Source organism: Semicossyphus pulcher, unplaced genomic scaffold (assembly GCF_022749685.1).
Source record: "Semicossyphus pulcher isolate SPU_LCO1_2020_fin unplaced genomic scaffold, fSemPul1.0.p SCAF_16, whole genome shotgun sequence".
NCBI lineage: Eukaryota > Metazoa > Chordata > Actinopteri > Labriformes > Labridae > Semicossyphus > Semicossyphus pulcher.
The window spans coordinates 19,462,630-19,478,392 of record NW_027211670.1 but is presented as its reverse complement, the minus strand read 5'-3'; the positions used below and the strand labels follow the sequence as shown (position 1 = coordinate 19,478,392).

The 15,763-nt window shown below is 41.1% G+C and overlaps 2 protein-coding genes across 2 annotated transcripts in view; both read right to left on the bottom strand.

Moving 5' to 3' along the window:
- prkcea (protein kinase C, epsilon a) overlaps window positions 1–9,386 on the bottom strand; it is a 52,287-nt gene extending 42,901 nt beyond the window's left edge. Inside the window, exon 1 of the mRNA XM_069664602.1 lies at window positions 8,224–9,386. Within this exon, the coding sequence (XP_069520703.1) occupies window positions 8,224–8,568 (345 nt within the window). The 5' untranslated portion in view covers window positions 8,569–9,386. The remainder of the gene's footprint in view (window positions 1–8,223) is intronic.
- A 4,749-nt stretch (window positions 9,387–14,135) lies between these two features.
- six3b (SIX homeobox 3b) lies at window positions 14,136–15,530 on the bottom strand. Its single transcript, XM_069664809.1, has 2 exons — window positions 14,836–15,530; window positions 14,136–14,256 (listed from the first exon to the last, which is right to left on the bottom strand). Exons 1-2 carry the CDS (start codon window positions 15,528–15,530, stop codon window positions 14,136–14,138), a joined length of 816 nt encoding a protein of 271 aa, XP_069520910.1.
- Window positions 15,531–15,763: the final 233 nt, after the last annotated feature.

Here is a 15,763-nt window from a genome sequence, read left to right as displayed (position 1 = left end):
TGTTTCATCGTCTTCTTTCTCATTTCTGGCTGAAAGACCTTTCCTGTTTTTTTGAGCAGCTTATAGTTAGAAGAAGGAGTGTTGATAAAAGAGAATTATAACACAGCTAATATAAGATTTGCTACCATCCTCCATTCTGGGCTTGCTAGCTTCTCGTTCTGTCAAAAGTCGGCTTTGTCATGACGATACATATTAATACTGATCCTAAAACCGATCTTTGACACACACATTTGTATAAGAATATTTAGCATGATATGTTAGCTTAATATCTACAATGTCTCCTGCATTACTACATATAGGATGGACCATCTTTAAAATAATGTGGTTTTCCTGAAGCTTCAGCTTTTTAAAAAAATATTTGACAATATTTAAAAAAAAAACTGGCCTTTGTAGTCCTCCAGCCATTATTCCTGGCTGCTGCTGGCACGAGTATGTGAGGTTGTGCGATTGTGTCTGTGTGCGCATGTCAAGTGTCAAACAGCTGACATCTGAAGTGGTCCGTGTCCCTGTGAGGAAACGTCACACTGTGTGGTCATCTCGTCTCAGTCTGAAGCTTCCAGCAGCCTCACAGCTCCCAACCTCCTGCCTCATATGTTTACATGAACACAGTGCTTATTTCTACACCTCATCTGCTGCTCTCTCCGCTTCGTCACTATCTTCCTCTTCTCCAGCCTTCTCTCCTTTTTCTGCGTCAGTCTCCAGGGCATGCCATTTTGGAAAACCTTGATAAAAGACTTTTTACGACTAAATGTAGCACTGTCCTGCCTCAATCATGGGAGTTTTTAACATAATATAAAACAATACAGCGAGGAAATGAAGATACATGTCTTAATTGTTGCACTGTTGGGTCTTTTTGATAAGACTGAGCAGTGTCGGATTAAGCTGCCCCAAACATTGTACTACTTAAATACAAATATTGAACTGATTTCAACATGTTGCTACTGGTAACAAGACGCACAAGTTTTCAGATTTATCAGGTAGCTAACGTTCAAATCAGATTTGCTTTCTAGACGATAAGAGTTGACCAGATACCAAAGCTAACAAAATCACCAACTGGTATTAGTTTGTTAGCTAACACAAAAGTAATACCTTACCTAGCCAAAAAGGCTACAAAATGGTTTTAAAATCTGATACCTTAGCAAATAACTAAAGAATACTGGTTCAATATCAACACATATCAAGCTAAGAAAGTGATTTTATCCGCTAGCAAAAACAGACACCAAAGCTAACAAGCTAAAAAAAGGCTTTTATCTTGATACCGCTGCTTACAGTGATTTTATCTGCTAGCAAAATCAGTTACCATAGCTAACAAGCTAACAAACTTAGTGTAACTTTTGTGTAAGCATGTTAGCTTACACAAAAATTAGATACCACAGCTAACAAGCTAATTTTATCTGGCTAGCAAACTGTGAAACCACAGCTATCAAGCTAGCAAACTGCTTTTATTTTGATACCACAGCTTACAAAGTCATTTTATCTGCTGGCAAAATCAGTTACCATAGCTATCAAGCTAACAAAATCCTGCTAGCAATATCAGATACACTAGTTTGAAAGATTACTAGTCATTTTTGCCTTGATAGCTGACACAAAATAGATCATTTCTATAACTGGTTAGTAAAACTTTCCTCAATAAAAAGGAGCACATTTTGAATAATTTTGTTGAAAAGGCAAACTGATACTCATATTGACATTTCTTATTTTAAATTAACATCCTTTACTTTTAAGTCCTTTTAATCTTAACCATATAAAAACAACACAAAATCTTTTTCAGTTATATACAGTATGTATATGGTTATAAAGAAAGTTGCCCTTTCACAATAAAATACAACAAATATAGGAAGAGGGATGCTTGTTTTAGGCTCATGTGAAGTGTCTCTTTTATGTGGTCCTGTTCCCTCCAGTAAATACTCATTATATCGTGGCAGATGGTGGAGAAGGCAATGTTTTGTCAAAGTGAATTGGGTTTGCAGCATAGATATGATTCGGTTACAAGGGGGCCAACAGAAAACCGTAAGATTATATTGAAAATGTTTTGTGGCAGCCACATGACAAATTTACCACTGAGCTGTTCCAATGAAATAATGTGATGTTTAAAACTATCAGTTCACTTTAGCCAAAATGCTTAAAGAAATTTGTTATTGTAACAATCCTTTACTTTCTTCAGCCCCTAAAATACCATGGATACAAACACGGTTTTGTTCACAGTGGTATTTGGCTCACCTGTATAAAAAAGAGATGAAATATAACTTTTTTTAACACTTTTGACTACAAAGAAACCTCAATATGCTTTACATTTAGATCAACAGGTAACTGAGGGTTTGGATTAATATGCAAATATTGCTATAAAGTGTGTCCACAAATTAAAGGTGTCAATGTTGATGTAAAAAGTAGCTCTAGACTGCAATGGATTATTATAGTGGAATGTTTTTTACCTCGTGACATTATGACTAACTTTACCTTCGAATAAATGATGTGAGTAACTGACTAAACTTGTTAAAACCTGTCTGATGCTTGAGTATGGTTGACCAAAATGTTATAATTGTTGTAGCTGTGCACCTATATACAGTCTCTGCACTTGTGTTGTTGTGTAATATGGAATTTCCCCTTAAAGAAGATCAAAGAATCTCTACCTTTGAATGCCCTTAATTCAAAATGCTCTGATTTCTCAAAGAATAGGCAGTTTTACTTCTCCCGCTCTCCATCATCTCCCCCAACTCTCACCTCCCCATCTCTCTCTCTCTCTCTCTCTCTGGTGTTTCTGTGGGTGAGAGGCTGTCACCAACGTGCGGGCTGTCATTGTCACCATGGGGATGGGGCTCCACAGAGCATCTCAATTACTGAGTGGGACAATTAATAAGCATCAAAGCCTGGTTAATATTTCACCAGAGGCACAGAGCGGCAACCTGGCCCACGGCGCGGCGCCCGGGTCCACAGGAGACGTATCGCGGGGAGGTGGTGGAGGACCAAAGGGAACAGGAAGCAGAGGGGATGGGAATAACAGAGCCGAGATGAGAGAGAGGGATTATGAGATGAGACGAGTGAGGCGGCAGAAGGGCGGAGGAAGTGAGAAAGACAACTCTGATGTACACAAGCTTCAGTGTTCATCTAAATGGCGAGAAGCGTAGCATTTGGTAGAAGTTTATGGCTTCACATAAAAAGAAAGTTATTTTGATCCTAATTTATGTTTAGTAACATTGTTAATTTGCATCACTGATTTTCTCAAGAATGTCTTCTTTTAAAGACCCCCTCCAGTGAAAACAATGTGTGCTACAAGAAATATCAGGGACCACATCAGCAGTCATCTCCATGGCTGGGTCTGCTTTTAAACTGCAGTGTACCAAGTAGAGGCTGAACAACACGTTTTCACATTGGCAGGTTTGAGACGTCACAAACCTAAGGAGCCTATCCCGTTAATGGACGGGGTGGCGCTATGCATATCATTATGTGTAACCTATGGCAACCCCTTAGGCGATGTGCGAGCCAGCTGTAATGTTACTACTACTAATTACTACATTTCAAGCTAGCTAAGTTTCAACAAAGTGCCACTAAACGATGGCAGAGACGTGTTTTGTTTTCCGGACGGAGGGGAAGGTTTGAAATTTGCATAGTGGGCGGGGACTATGCAGATTGGGGAATTTTTAATGAGGGAGAGGGAAGGAGGAGATGCCTTGGGATGGAAAAACATATCAGACACAATTTATTATTTCAAGCAGAGCATTTTATACGTCTTAAAACATGACTGGAGCTGGTCTACAAGATCTTCCTATTTTCAAGTAATGTGTTTTCTGGAGTTTAACACGACTTCTTACTGTGTTTTATGGCACTGTTATGAGGCTGAAATGAGCTTAATGCGAACCCCAGCATGCTAACATTCTCACAACGACAATGTTAACATGCTAATCAGTGTATCTTTACCTTTTACAGCATTTACCTAGCATGCTAATGTTAGTGAATAAGCACTTGACACAAAGAACAGCAGAGGCTCATGGGAATATCATTAGTTATGGCCTGATGGTAGTGCTTAGGTGCAAAAAAATAGTACAATTTGTCCTGAGAAGGGCAAGAATGTGTCCCACAAATCTGATATCAATCCACCATGGTGCCACCAGAGGAAAAGTCAGGAGGTCCCTCAAGTCATTAGGAATTATCCTCTGGGGATGATGACTATCTGCAGCAATTTTTATGGCAATCCATCCAATAGTTTCTAACACTTCTTTTAGTGTTTTGATCAGACTGCACAACCCTGTAACCACTATATTATACTTCCCTGTTTCACATCCTTCCCTCCCTCACTGAGGAGTGAATGAAAGCAGGAGCATCAGGAGGAAGCAGATGAAAGGGGAGTGTAACGTACACAAGCGAGGCAGGAAGAGGAAGAAGATGGGTAAATGAATGGAGGAAGGGGGGTTGTAATTGTAAGGAAGATTTGAAGAGGATGAGGGAGAAAAAGGGGGAGGCAGGAGTGGAGAGTAATGAATAAATGAAGGGAGGAGGATGGAAGGGGAAGAGGGAGGGGCCGTGTCGCTGTGAGGCAGATGTATTGACGAGCCGGCTGGCTGATCAATGGGATGTGGTCAATCAACAGAGTGATCCATATGCTCTGACCTTACTCTGGACGGCTGAGGGACGAGGTGTGTGCGTGTGTGTGTGTGGGCCTATTTATGTGCCAATGTATACTGATACAATTACATAACTTTACATCAATAATTAAGCCCCTCCTAATGAATCATATAGAATGGTTTCGCACGCTTTGGTCTATTAACTGCGACTCATTAGAGGGCTGGATTTGGCGATACGCTCGTTATTGCAACAACATACTATATTGCGATACAGCCAATTATGTCCCCACGTTTTCAGTCTGTTCATCTCAGGTGAATCATTTTACTGCAGAATCAGGGGGGATTGCCCACACCGTCATAAAAGATTGCCTGCAAGCAACAAACTGAACTCAATAATACCGAGTAAATAATCCAGCTCAACTGAATACAAATAAATGCATGGACTGTAATACTGCAGGTTTTTATAACATTGCAGCTTGGAAAAAAACATTATGCACTTCAGTAAGAGGAGAATTTAAATGTAAATTACTGGGAAATTGAACTAAAGGAATGATGATTCCACTTTTGTTTTTTGGGACAAATGTCCCACAAATCTCGCTGATCGTGATCTTTGACCTCTGCTGACCCCAACGTAGAAAGCTCAGCCAAATGTCGTGGGCTGACGAAGCAATTTGTTCTAGATTTGTATTGACTTTATCACCATTATAATTTATATAATGAAATATTGATACAATTGCAGCATGCATGCATGCTCCATTGACTCTTTACACCACTCCCACAAATCCTATATTAGTAGTTTTACATCATACATTAAAAAAACTAAAGTGGAAATATTTTAGCTCTGCAATCAACTTTCTATTATTCTATTCTGTTTTTGAATGACTTGGTAAAGTTTGTTTTAAAAGTTTTATACATATTTTAATCATTTTTCTGAGCCTCTCCTTCCTCCTGAAACGAACAAGCCGTTTTGCCATTCAAAGGTCAGACCTTAGCCCCGACTGGCTGACAGTATTTGTAGTGACCGCATAGCGCCCGCACTGCACTGTCACTCCAAAGTTGTAAAAAACATGGCTGCTCTAGGATCGGTTATTCGGCCTTATATGTACGAGCCAGAATCGCCGGGAGGTATCAGAATGGTAAGTTGAAATATTGAGCTCGTGCAAGAAGGCAGCCTGAGGTGAACGACGGTGAATGGCGATTGGTCGATTTCAGCGAGAGCAATGTTCTACATAGAAACCTGCAGCTGTTCTGAACGGCCCATTTCAGAGGCGACCTTTATAAACATGTCATTCTGGAAAAACACGGAAGTATGCAGTTTTCACTTTTTCACTGTGAACAATAAACACCCAAACATGTGTAACCCATGCAGAATATGAGAACATCCATTTAAAACCCCTTTAAGCAATTTTGCAGCATGAAAATAAGATGTCAAAGACTTTAATAAATATGATATTTACCACAATGAATGCCTCTAATTTTTAACTTACGTCGCGGTCATATGTGAAGCGATCTAAGAGCAGAAGTTGTATTAAAACTATGGCATTAAAGAGTCTTCAAAACAGTATTGGCACCCTAAAAATAGGCCATTTTGATACCACAAATAGTAATATTACTTAAATAAGTGCTACTAAATTGTCCCTGTAATAGTTAATTGTGCCATCTTCATTGTGTTCTAGCATAAACTGAAATTAAAGGGTTTTCAATTGTTGTAATTACTCATAATATGCCTCCAAAAATGTGAACTTGTTTTTGTTCGGTAATTTGTTACTGCAAAATGACACATTGCATGTTCTCAGCTCACAAGATGTTTGTGCAGAGATCCCCTTCGTCAGCCTTTCATCTAACGTAAAGCAAGACGAGATAAAAAACAAAGTGGAAGCAGAAAAAGATCACATGTCAAACTGGAGACGGACCTGAAACAAAAAGCTCTTTATCCCCCTTTCATACAGATCTGCATGTTGCAGTCCCGACTCAAATGAGATTACATGACGAGACACCGTAACTAAAGCGAGGAACTTCAGTTTTTCCCACTGCTGGTAACAGTATGTTTATCTCTGGACATACAGCCAGAAGAAAACCTGATGAAGGCACTGGAACAGGTTGCAGTGCAGCCTCACATTATCTAGATTGCTGTATAAATGTAACTCCACAGAGGGAGAAGGCGAGGGCACCTCATGTTTCTTCCAGTCCAAAGAGGCAGGAGGAATGTGAGGAATTGAGGAAGGATGATTAGAGGCCGGACCTGAGATGCCCAAATCAGATCTAATGCAAGTCCCAACAGCTCTAATGTCCCCGATAGGGGAAGGAACGCTGCAGAATAAAACTACCAAAATAGGAGTAAAAAACGACTACAAGATTTTGTCTGAGACTCCAGCACTGATCTAGACCGGACCGGACATCCAGCCAAACGTCTCAGTATCAAGACACACACACAGTTTGACAGCAGACGTGCAAATTAAATCCAGGTTAAAAGCTGGTGGTTATTATGATGGCAGTAGGGATTTCTTCTAAATGCAGCTCTCACTTACTTCACTCCTATATTCATCCGCGGGAACACTTGAAGAGAATTACTTAGATTAAAGGTGAGCTGAGCGTGTTTGACAGAAGAGCCCGGTTCAGTCGGTATGCATGGATTGTTTTCAGCCCTGAAACTGACCTTGTAAGGTAGATAAGAGCCACAATATAGACAGTTTTTCATAAATAAATGTTTAAAAAAAACAAGTTCTACTTTTTAGAGAAGCTATTACAAAGATTTAAATACAGAAAAAAAGGCAGAAATGGTGGTCATATCAGGAAATACCCTTATTTACAGGATAAAAATCAGTAACAGGTAGCGCTTGACCAAAATTAGACCGATACAGGTGCCGATTTCAGACAGGAAAAATCACAGATTACTAATATAGTGAATTATTGTGAATTATGGAACAATAATCAACCTTTACAATATTGAATTAGCACTGATTTTGTGCGGAAAAAAGGATGCTGAGGGATGTAAACAAAGAATATACAAATGAATCCAGTGTGTGAACCCCCATCTGCTCAACTGTGATGCTCTGCTACATGAGCTGCAGACAGTACTGAGAGTGTTGTATAATATGGAGTCAGAGCTTCACTCAACAAACTGTGTTGACACTATTTCTAAATCACACCTAGATTTGTTTTCTGCATTATATGCTCTGTAAAAAAGTTTTCATACTGGTGCATATTGGAGAATATACACACCGATACCGATGTACCTGTGATCTCATATCGGCCAACTGACTTATCAGTCGGGCTCTAAAATCAGAGGAGAAATAGCCCATGAGGAAGGCTTAAGCTTCCCAGAGGCTTTTGGTTGTCTTGGGAATGTCTCAAATGTGTCGGTCTGAATGAATGAGTTAAAAAAGAACTTGGTTTTGGTTGAACACTCAGCATACACCCTATAGTAACCACAAGTACAGTATGCACCACACCAAACAGTGAGGTTGTTGCAGAGACTGTATGTCTCTGAAAGTAGGAGCCGTGTTTGTTTCAGGGTCTGGGGTCTGAACTTTAATATCATCTGTTGTAAGATGTTGCAATTTAACTATAGAAAAACCTGCAACCTCAAGGACCAAAGGACTTCTGTCCCAATGCTCTGTGGGTAATTGAGACATACTGGAAGGGTCACATATGAAACACATACCCAGTCTTCATAGTGTCTGGTCCCATTCTGCAGCAGGTCTTCCAGCTGGATGGTGCAGTTGGCCACAAAGTCATCGTATCCGATGGGCGCATCATGGAAAACAGACAGCTCCAGGCTCCTTCCCTCACGGACCTCAGTGCAGAATTCCTGGTGCCAGGCAGGGCTGTTGGTCTTGGTCCGGGTGGCCGTCTGGCCAAGCCGGGTCTGGTCCAGATTCAAGGCCAGGTAGGGGTCCAGGAGGAAGGATCCGCTCTTCCCCACAGCGTGACGCAGAGCCCATGGGGTGGGCTTCAGATCCACTGCCTCACACACTCGCACCTTCAACAGGCCGCTGAACACAGGCATGGCTGCAGGGTCCTGGGATGTGTGTGTGCGTGTGTGTACAAGGATGAGTGTGTGTGTTTAGGCTAGTCTGCCTGTTCCTGCTCCTGTACACAGTGTGTTTCCTTCCAATGAGCGGGGGTCACTGCACAGTTCTGCTACATCCCATAATGCCGCTGGCTCCTTGGACTCTCAGTCTTGTACAGCCATAACTGAACACACACACAAACACACACACACGCGTTATCAGTACAGCTGACGGACCCCTAATGGAGTGAAAAACGCAGACTCACACCCTTCAGAGGTCGCTTGCTGAACACTCTCCCACCCGAGCGTCTGCCTTGTTTGTTTACGGTCGGTCCCGTGCGCCAGACAAGATTCCCGTTTTGGCGGAAACAGGCCGGGATATCAAACGGCTTGAGGGTGAGGGGTAACCGGGACAAAAGGCTCCGCTGGGGTCCTTATGAATCCCCGGAGCCTCCCCACGGTCCTTGAGTGTCTCTCCCGGGTCAGGGTGGGAGAGAGCGCGAGCAGCCGCGCCTAGCCATCCGGGATTGGTGCTCCGTTTCCAGCCCCTCGTTCGCTCTTCTCCGGGATTAATCTTCTTGCTTCGACCTCACGGTACCGCGATATTTGCGCGTACTCTCGGTAAGCAATGCCTTTATTGTCTCCCCAATGCAGTCTTTTTCGGGCTCACGAGCTCCCTAAATACATCACGGTGCTCCGCTCCCGTTCGGTTTTTTTTCTCCTTTCGGTCCTTGCGCGCGCCCCCCGTTTCCCGTCCCCTCTCTCCTCAATCTGTGAGTGAGCGCGAGCTGCAGGAAATGCGCAAAACGCGTCACCCGCGCTGCCGGGCTCTAGCGCCGGATGAGAGGAGAGAGAGAGAGTATGTGTGTGTGTGTGTGTGTGTGTGTGTGTGTGTGTGTGTGTATGCGCGTGCAAATGGAAGAGGTGTTTTTTTTTTGAGCGCATGAGAAAAAGAGGGGGATGGAATTCACCCGCAGGCATGGACTGTGTGTGTGCCTGTGTCTGTGTGTGCGTGTGTGTCATGGCCAGACAGCCAATAGAGCCAGTCAATCATTCAGTCCTTATGCATGGTCACAGACAGCCTACACACACACACAGACACACACACACACACACACACACACACACACAGAAGGAGAGGGTCTTCAGAGACTGAACGAAATGTTATAACGACACTGTTACAAGTGGCTGGAGTAGTATCTTAATATAACAGAGGTGTGATGTTTGTTTTGGAGTGTTTATTTCTGTCACCTGTTAATACAGTCACCATGTGTCCTTGCACACGTGTTGCATACCTTTAAATACCTATAAATACACACCTGTTTATATATAAGCGTAAGTAGATGTATTCTATTTCTATGTATTAATACTTCTAAGGCTGACAATTACTACAATTGAACCCCTTATGCTGTGCTGTGTTTTATTTAATCTATGTATAGACCTGTGTATATTTGTGTGCATGGTTGTGTTTCTATCGTTTTACATGTAGCTGCTGTTGTTATTTTATTGCAATATTTTTTTGACTGGCTATTGCACTTTTGTGGTCTTGTAAGAATGTAAATAAATAAACAATAGACAAACGTGTATTGTTACATTTGTCAGACACTAACATAGCACAGTATCATCTTTGAAAAAGAGCTAAACACGTACATTTGCTTACATTTGTCCTGATTGGGTTTGCATTTTTAAAATACTTTTCAAAATACTTTAAAATTGTTTATGTAATTTTATTTTGCTTTTTAAAAATCTATTCATGTTTTATGTTTAAATTAAGAATTCAAATGTTATTTTTTCACAAAGAGAAGGCATAACGGGTATAAATATAAAAAATGTGCTATACTGCAGCACTTTACCATCACCATTCAAACTACCCTAGTTAAATATATATATATATGACATTTAAATGTGCTGTTAGGTGTTAATACTCTGCAGGTTTTAATATTTGTCCTTATGAGAATTGCTCAATTACACTACACCATCATTATTAGCCTTTTATTATTACAGGACACGTGACATGTGACACCATCCTGATCCCTGTTTGTTTCTTTGGTTCATTTGTCACAGTCCAATAGTGTGACCGTCAGATTTCTAACTGAGTTAATTACAACACAAAGGCACGTGGAAGCTTGTTATGATGACGACAAAACAATTCTCAGCCAGAATCAACAACACCCAGATTTTGTGAGAGTTAAAATCTCTTTTTGGGGATTTTACTCACTTTATTTGTTTTTAAAGAAATTATCTTGAACTGATGAAGAGAAATATATGTAGTCTATATTGAGCAACATAATTCAGCCCCTACCTGTAGGCAAGCTGCGCCACCTGCTGCCTCGCAGATCGTATCGCCGGGATGATGATGCTGCCAGGACGTGACGTCATGGAACGCTGTGTTCAAGTGCTCCTCGGAGATTAAACCTTCGACGGTGATCGAGTGGCGTTCTGCAGTGGTGGAAGAAGTATTCAGATGCATCACTTAAGTTAAAGTAGCTATAGCCTTTCATGCGAAATCTACGTAAGTGAAAAAGTAGATTTTGAATGAAAGAAAATCTAAAGTAGAGTTCAAAATATAGCAGCGAAGCCATAATTAATCATATTTTATAAAGTGATTATATTTATTTAAAAAAAACGTGTCTTCAAAGTAATCAGTATCAATAGCTGTAAGTCAATATAGGCAGTTAAAAAGTAAATTTTTTAAGTTAAGTAACAGTAGAAGTACATCAGCATTATATTTACTTTTACAGGGTTAAAGTAAATGTACTTACATTTCCACTGCTGACTGTCGTGCCACAACTGTTCATCTGTTCTGCAGCATTATCATTTAGATTTGGAGGGTTTTTTTAATCAAAAAAACAGTCTGACATTCCAAAGAAAATTAAACTAAATTAAAAACAATGTCAATTATCGGTCGTAGGCTAACGAGTTGTACTCATCTCACAAGCTAAATGTGATAAATAGCCTCATATTATGAAATGTTAGTGGTGGGAAATATTACAATGATAAATACACCTCATTACATGTTAAAGTGCTCTACACAAAAATAACTTGTTAAGCAGTATGATCACTCCACAGCATTATAACATTGTATAAATTATACAGTATTATTATTATTATGTGGTGATACTGTTGATTACTTTTAAACTGTTGAGAATGCATCAGGTTTTTAAAATATAATATTACAGTGTGTAAAATCTTAAGCTACAAAGTAACTAGTAACTTATATTGTTGTCTGTAGTAGAGCAAAAATTATATTTTACACTGACTTGTAGTGGAGTTTCAATATAAAGAAGTATTAAATTCAAATGCTCTTAAATGAAAAAGTAAAGAACAAAAACCTGTGAAGTGTACTTTGTATTCATTGTTTATTCCAGGCTATGCAGTCATGTTGACCACTAGATGGCGCCACTCTGTCTTCAAACAGGTGTTTCCAGATTGGGGTTGTATCCCACCAGAAAAGTGTTATAGGATTTTCTGTTCTGAGCAATGGATGTGAATGGATGCACAGTTTACAGACTAAAAAAATCACCACAAACAAATAAAAAAAAAACTTCAATACATTTTGGAGCAGGCTACTTTGCAGACTTCCTGGCAACTTATAGGAAATAAGAAGTACTCAGATCTCCTACTTACGAAAAAGCAATAATAGTAAGAGTAATAGCGAGTGAAAAAGTATTAGCATCAATATTTATTTTAAATCAGCAGAATGGCCCATTTCAGAATAATGTATGATGTACGGAAGCCAAGAAGGGTCTTGCTTGTAATACTTTTTTAAAGCTTTTATCTTCAGATCCCAAACAAATATGTTATTTCGAGAGTTTAAAAAAAACAAAAACATGATAATCAAGCTGTTATTATGAGAAAAGACATCTTGAAATCTGAAAGATCTAAGCTGCAAATGTAAAATGAAGGAATACTTATTATTGATCAACACATCAGACTCTACTTATACTGTATCTGTCTATCAATTTATACTTTCACTGTTATGAATCCTCCCTGACAGTCATGCCAGTGGTTCTGAAGGCTGAAATCCGGTGTGATCACATAAACCAATCAAATTCTTCATAAATAATGCTGCTATTTCAAGAAATCAGGCCTTCTATTTTCCGGAGATATTTAGATGATTAAACGTATAACAAACTCATCCTGAGAAAACAAGCTCTGTTATGTCAACTCGAGGTCTGTAGAACACAGCGTTAAAAATGACTGCAACCACAGCCTTTTGGGGAAAGTTAAAATTGTTAACCATCTACACCACCCGCTGCCTTCACCGGCCACACAGCGTCATCAGTGAACAGTCACATCCAGCTCGTCACCTGTTTGACCTTTTGCCCTCAGGCAGAAGATACAGGATCCATCAGAGCAAAAAGGCTCCAGGATGATGAACAGTTACTGCTCAACAAATCCCCCAAAGCCCCCACTCTTCCCATCCTGGCCTTTTTCTCTCAGGAAAATACGCTAAATCAGCTACAGTTATATTACACTGTACCTTACATTATGTGTAAACAAATTGGCTATTTTATATCTGTAGGATTTTTTATATCTATTTATATCTATATTTTACTGTACATATTTTATGTTATTTTGCACTAAGCAGCTCGGGGAGATGCTTCGTTGTTTCATTGTTTTGCACAATGACAACAAAGACTTGAATCTTGAAATAAATAAATGTACTGGTGTCAAAAGTACATTTCCCACAAATTTATAGTGAAGTGGCAGAAAACAGAAATATTTGATATTCACGGAAGTCACAATTGTTAAAAAAAAAGACACTTTAAAAAGTCCTCATATCTGCCAAACCTGATACACAGCTCATCATAGGCCACACACACACACAACAATCTTTAGCAACCGTGATGGCATTAAAGAAGACTAGGCACAATAACAGTCATAAATTAAATAACTTTATTTATATAAAATACCAAAAACATGTATTCAGCATCAAATTGGACATAAAGAACGACATCACAGACTTTAAATAAAGTAAAGGTAAGAAATACAAAAGTTACAGACAGACAGACAGACAGGGAGGTAGACTGCAGTGTGTATTGATTGTCTACAGCAGTGGACATCCAGGGGTCCTTCCTAAAGAAACAACTACTCTCATTTAAAGAGGAATGACACATAATTAGAGAAAATAAGAATGATTATCTCACTGAAAGGATTCAGTCTGTAAAGGTTCTTCCACGTTGGGGTCCGCGGGTTAAAATCCAACAGGGGTCCTCAGCTTGATGTCTGTTTAATGAGGTTGATGATGGTCTCAGCTGGGTCATCAGATGTGAAGCGCCACCACGCAGGGATGAAGTTAAAAAAGCAAAAATGTGAGGATCTGCGGCTTGTCATCCGTGAACCAGCAGCTAGACAAAAATCTGAAAGACTCAGGGAAAAAAAAAAATCTTAATGTAACCTGCACTTATATTTTTTGGGTTGACCTGGGTTATATTTAAGGTGAAGCTGTTTCAACTGTATCCCTGATCACCAGATTTTTCGCATCCATCATCCTCCTCGCTCCTGTAATCCACGACGGGCCATCAGAGGCCACCAAAAGTCCATTTCATAGATACAAAGTCTCAGACATCCAAGTCAGAGTCACTGTCTGTTACTGAGAGAAGAGTTTCTCCATCTGCACGCTCCCCGCTTTCATCTGGACTGCACTCACCTCCACTTGGACACATCCGGTGGTGCTGCAACCTGAAAATGAAGAGAAGAAGAAGAAATGTTTAAAGTTTAAAATGTCCATCAACATCTAAACCGGGTGTGGAATTAAAATACAAAAAGTTAAATTAAATAATATCTCATATTGTGTTGTTGATAAATTAAATTCCGAAATAAGCGGAAATGAGTGACAAATGATTGACATCCTAACTATAGATAATCTACTGTGAATGTGTGGTGAGTAATTTGCACCCATTCCTTTTTGGCTTCTCCACACAGAATTGTTGACCCACAAACTGACCCCAAACCAAATTATAGTGAGAGGGAGTGACGGGCAGAAAGAGCGACCAGAAGGAAAACAAAAACCTACAAGCTGAAAGGCCCTGCGCTTTTACGCATGAATGGCCCTTTTACGCACAATCTTCGCTTCCTGTGGAGACGTAATAGCCTCAACTAATGAGTGAAAGTAAGTGAGTAATCAATCAGGAGACTGATTACAATTATGAATCAAAGAGTTGCCCTTATTTGAACAGTGTTTTTATACTATTCTAGGAGGGGAAAGCCGCTCTAAGTAAAACTCGATGGATAACTTATTCTCAAGTTAAAGTAACTAACCTGTTTTTAGCTGCTGCCGCTCGGTCTCTCTGTCTCCTGTTTTTGAACCAGTTCCCAACTTGAGTCGGCGTGAGTCCGGTCGCGTGCGCCAGCTCCCGCTTCTTCCCGGGGTTCGGATACGGGTCCTGCAGGTACCACTCTCTGAGCAGCCCCCGCGTGCGCTCCTTAAAGCAGTGCGTCTTCTGCTCTCCGTCCCAGATGGTCCTCGGTAACGGGAACTTCTTCCTCACGCGGTACTTGTCCACAGGTCCGAGCGGCCGCCCCCGAAGCTTCTCCGCCTCCCGGTAGTGAGCTTCGAGCCACATTGCCTGCAGCTTACCGTGCGAGGCGCGCGTAAAGCGGTGCGTCTCCAAGATGTGATAGAGCTCGCGGAAACTCCCCGTGTGGTAGGCTACCACGGCGCGAGCCCGCTGCACGGACTCGTGCTCAGAGATGGAGTCGCGGCCGTCTGCGGTCACCGGGAGGGACCAGAGGAAGCGGGCCAGCCGCTCGATGTCTCCGGTCTCCTCCAAAGTCTCGCACACGCTGGCGATCTGCGCCGCGGAGAAACACAGTCCCGGGAGAGCCAGTGGAGGACAAGCGGAGGGAGGGTCCTCCGGGGACCGGGACCGGGCCAGAAGAGGGGGCCCATCCGCGAAGTGTGGCAGGATTATACGGGAGGCAGAGAAAAAGTCGAGCGGGGATCTGAACACCATCTGGATGTCAGAGTGAAGCTAAAGCGGTGGAAGAAGTGACGCTCAGAAACAGACAGACAGAAATCTGCTGAAGTCTGACTCTTTAGCTCACCTGGGAGTCCGGGAGGGACCCTGAGTCTGACTCCTGATTGGACACAGTGGAGCTGATGCGGGGTTGTCATGGCAGCACTGTCAATCAAACACAGAGGATTTATCTCATTTAGAGCACAAGCCGGACACATAAAGCCCCTTCA

What these genes read in the sequence shown, in the direction of transcription:
- six3b (XM_069664809.1), bottom strand. Translation starts at nt 15,530, where the DNA reads ATGGTGTTCAGATCCCCGCTCGACTTTTTCTCTGCCTCCCGTATAATC. An exon ending in GCGGCAGCAGCTAAAAACAG is followed by an intron (nt 14,257 to 14,835) that starts GTTAGTTACTTT and finishes CTTCATTTTCAG; the next exon opens with GTTGCAGCACCACCGGATGT.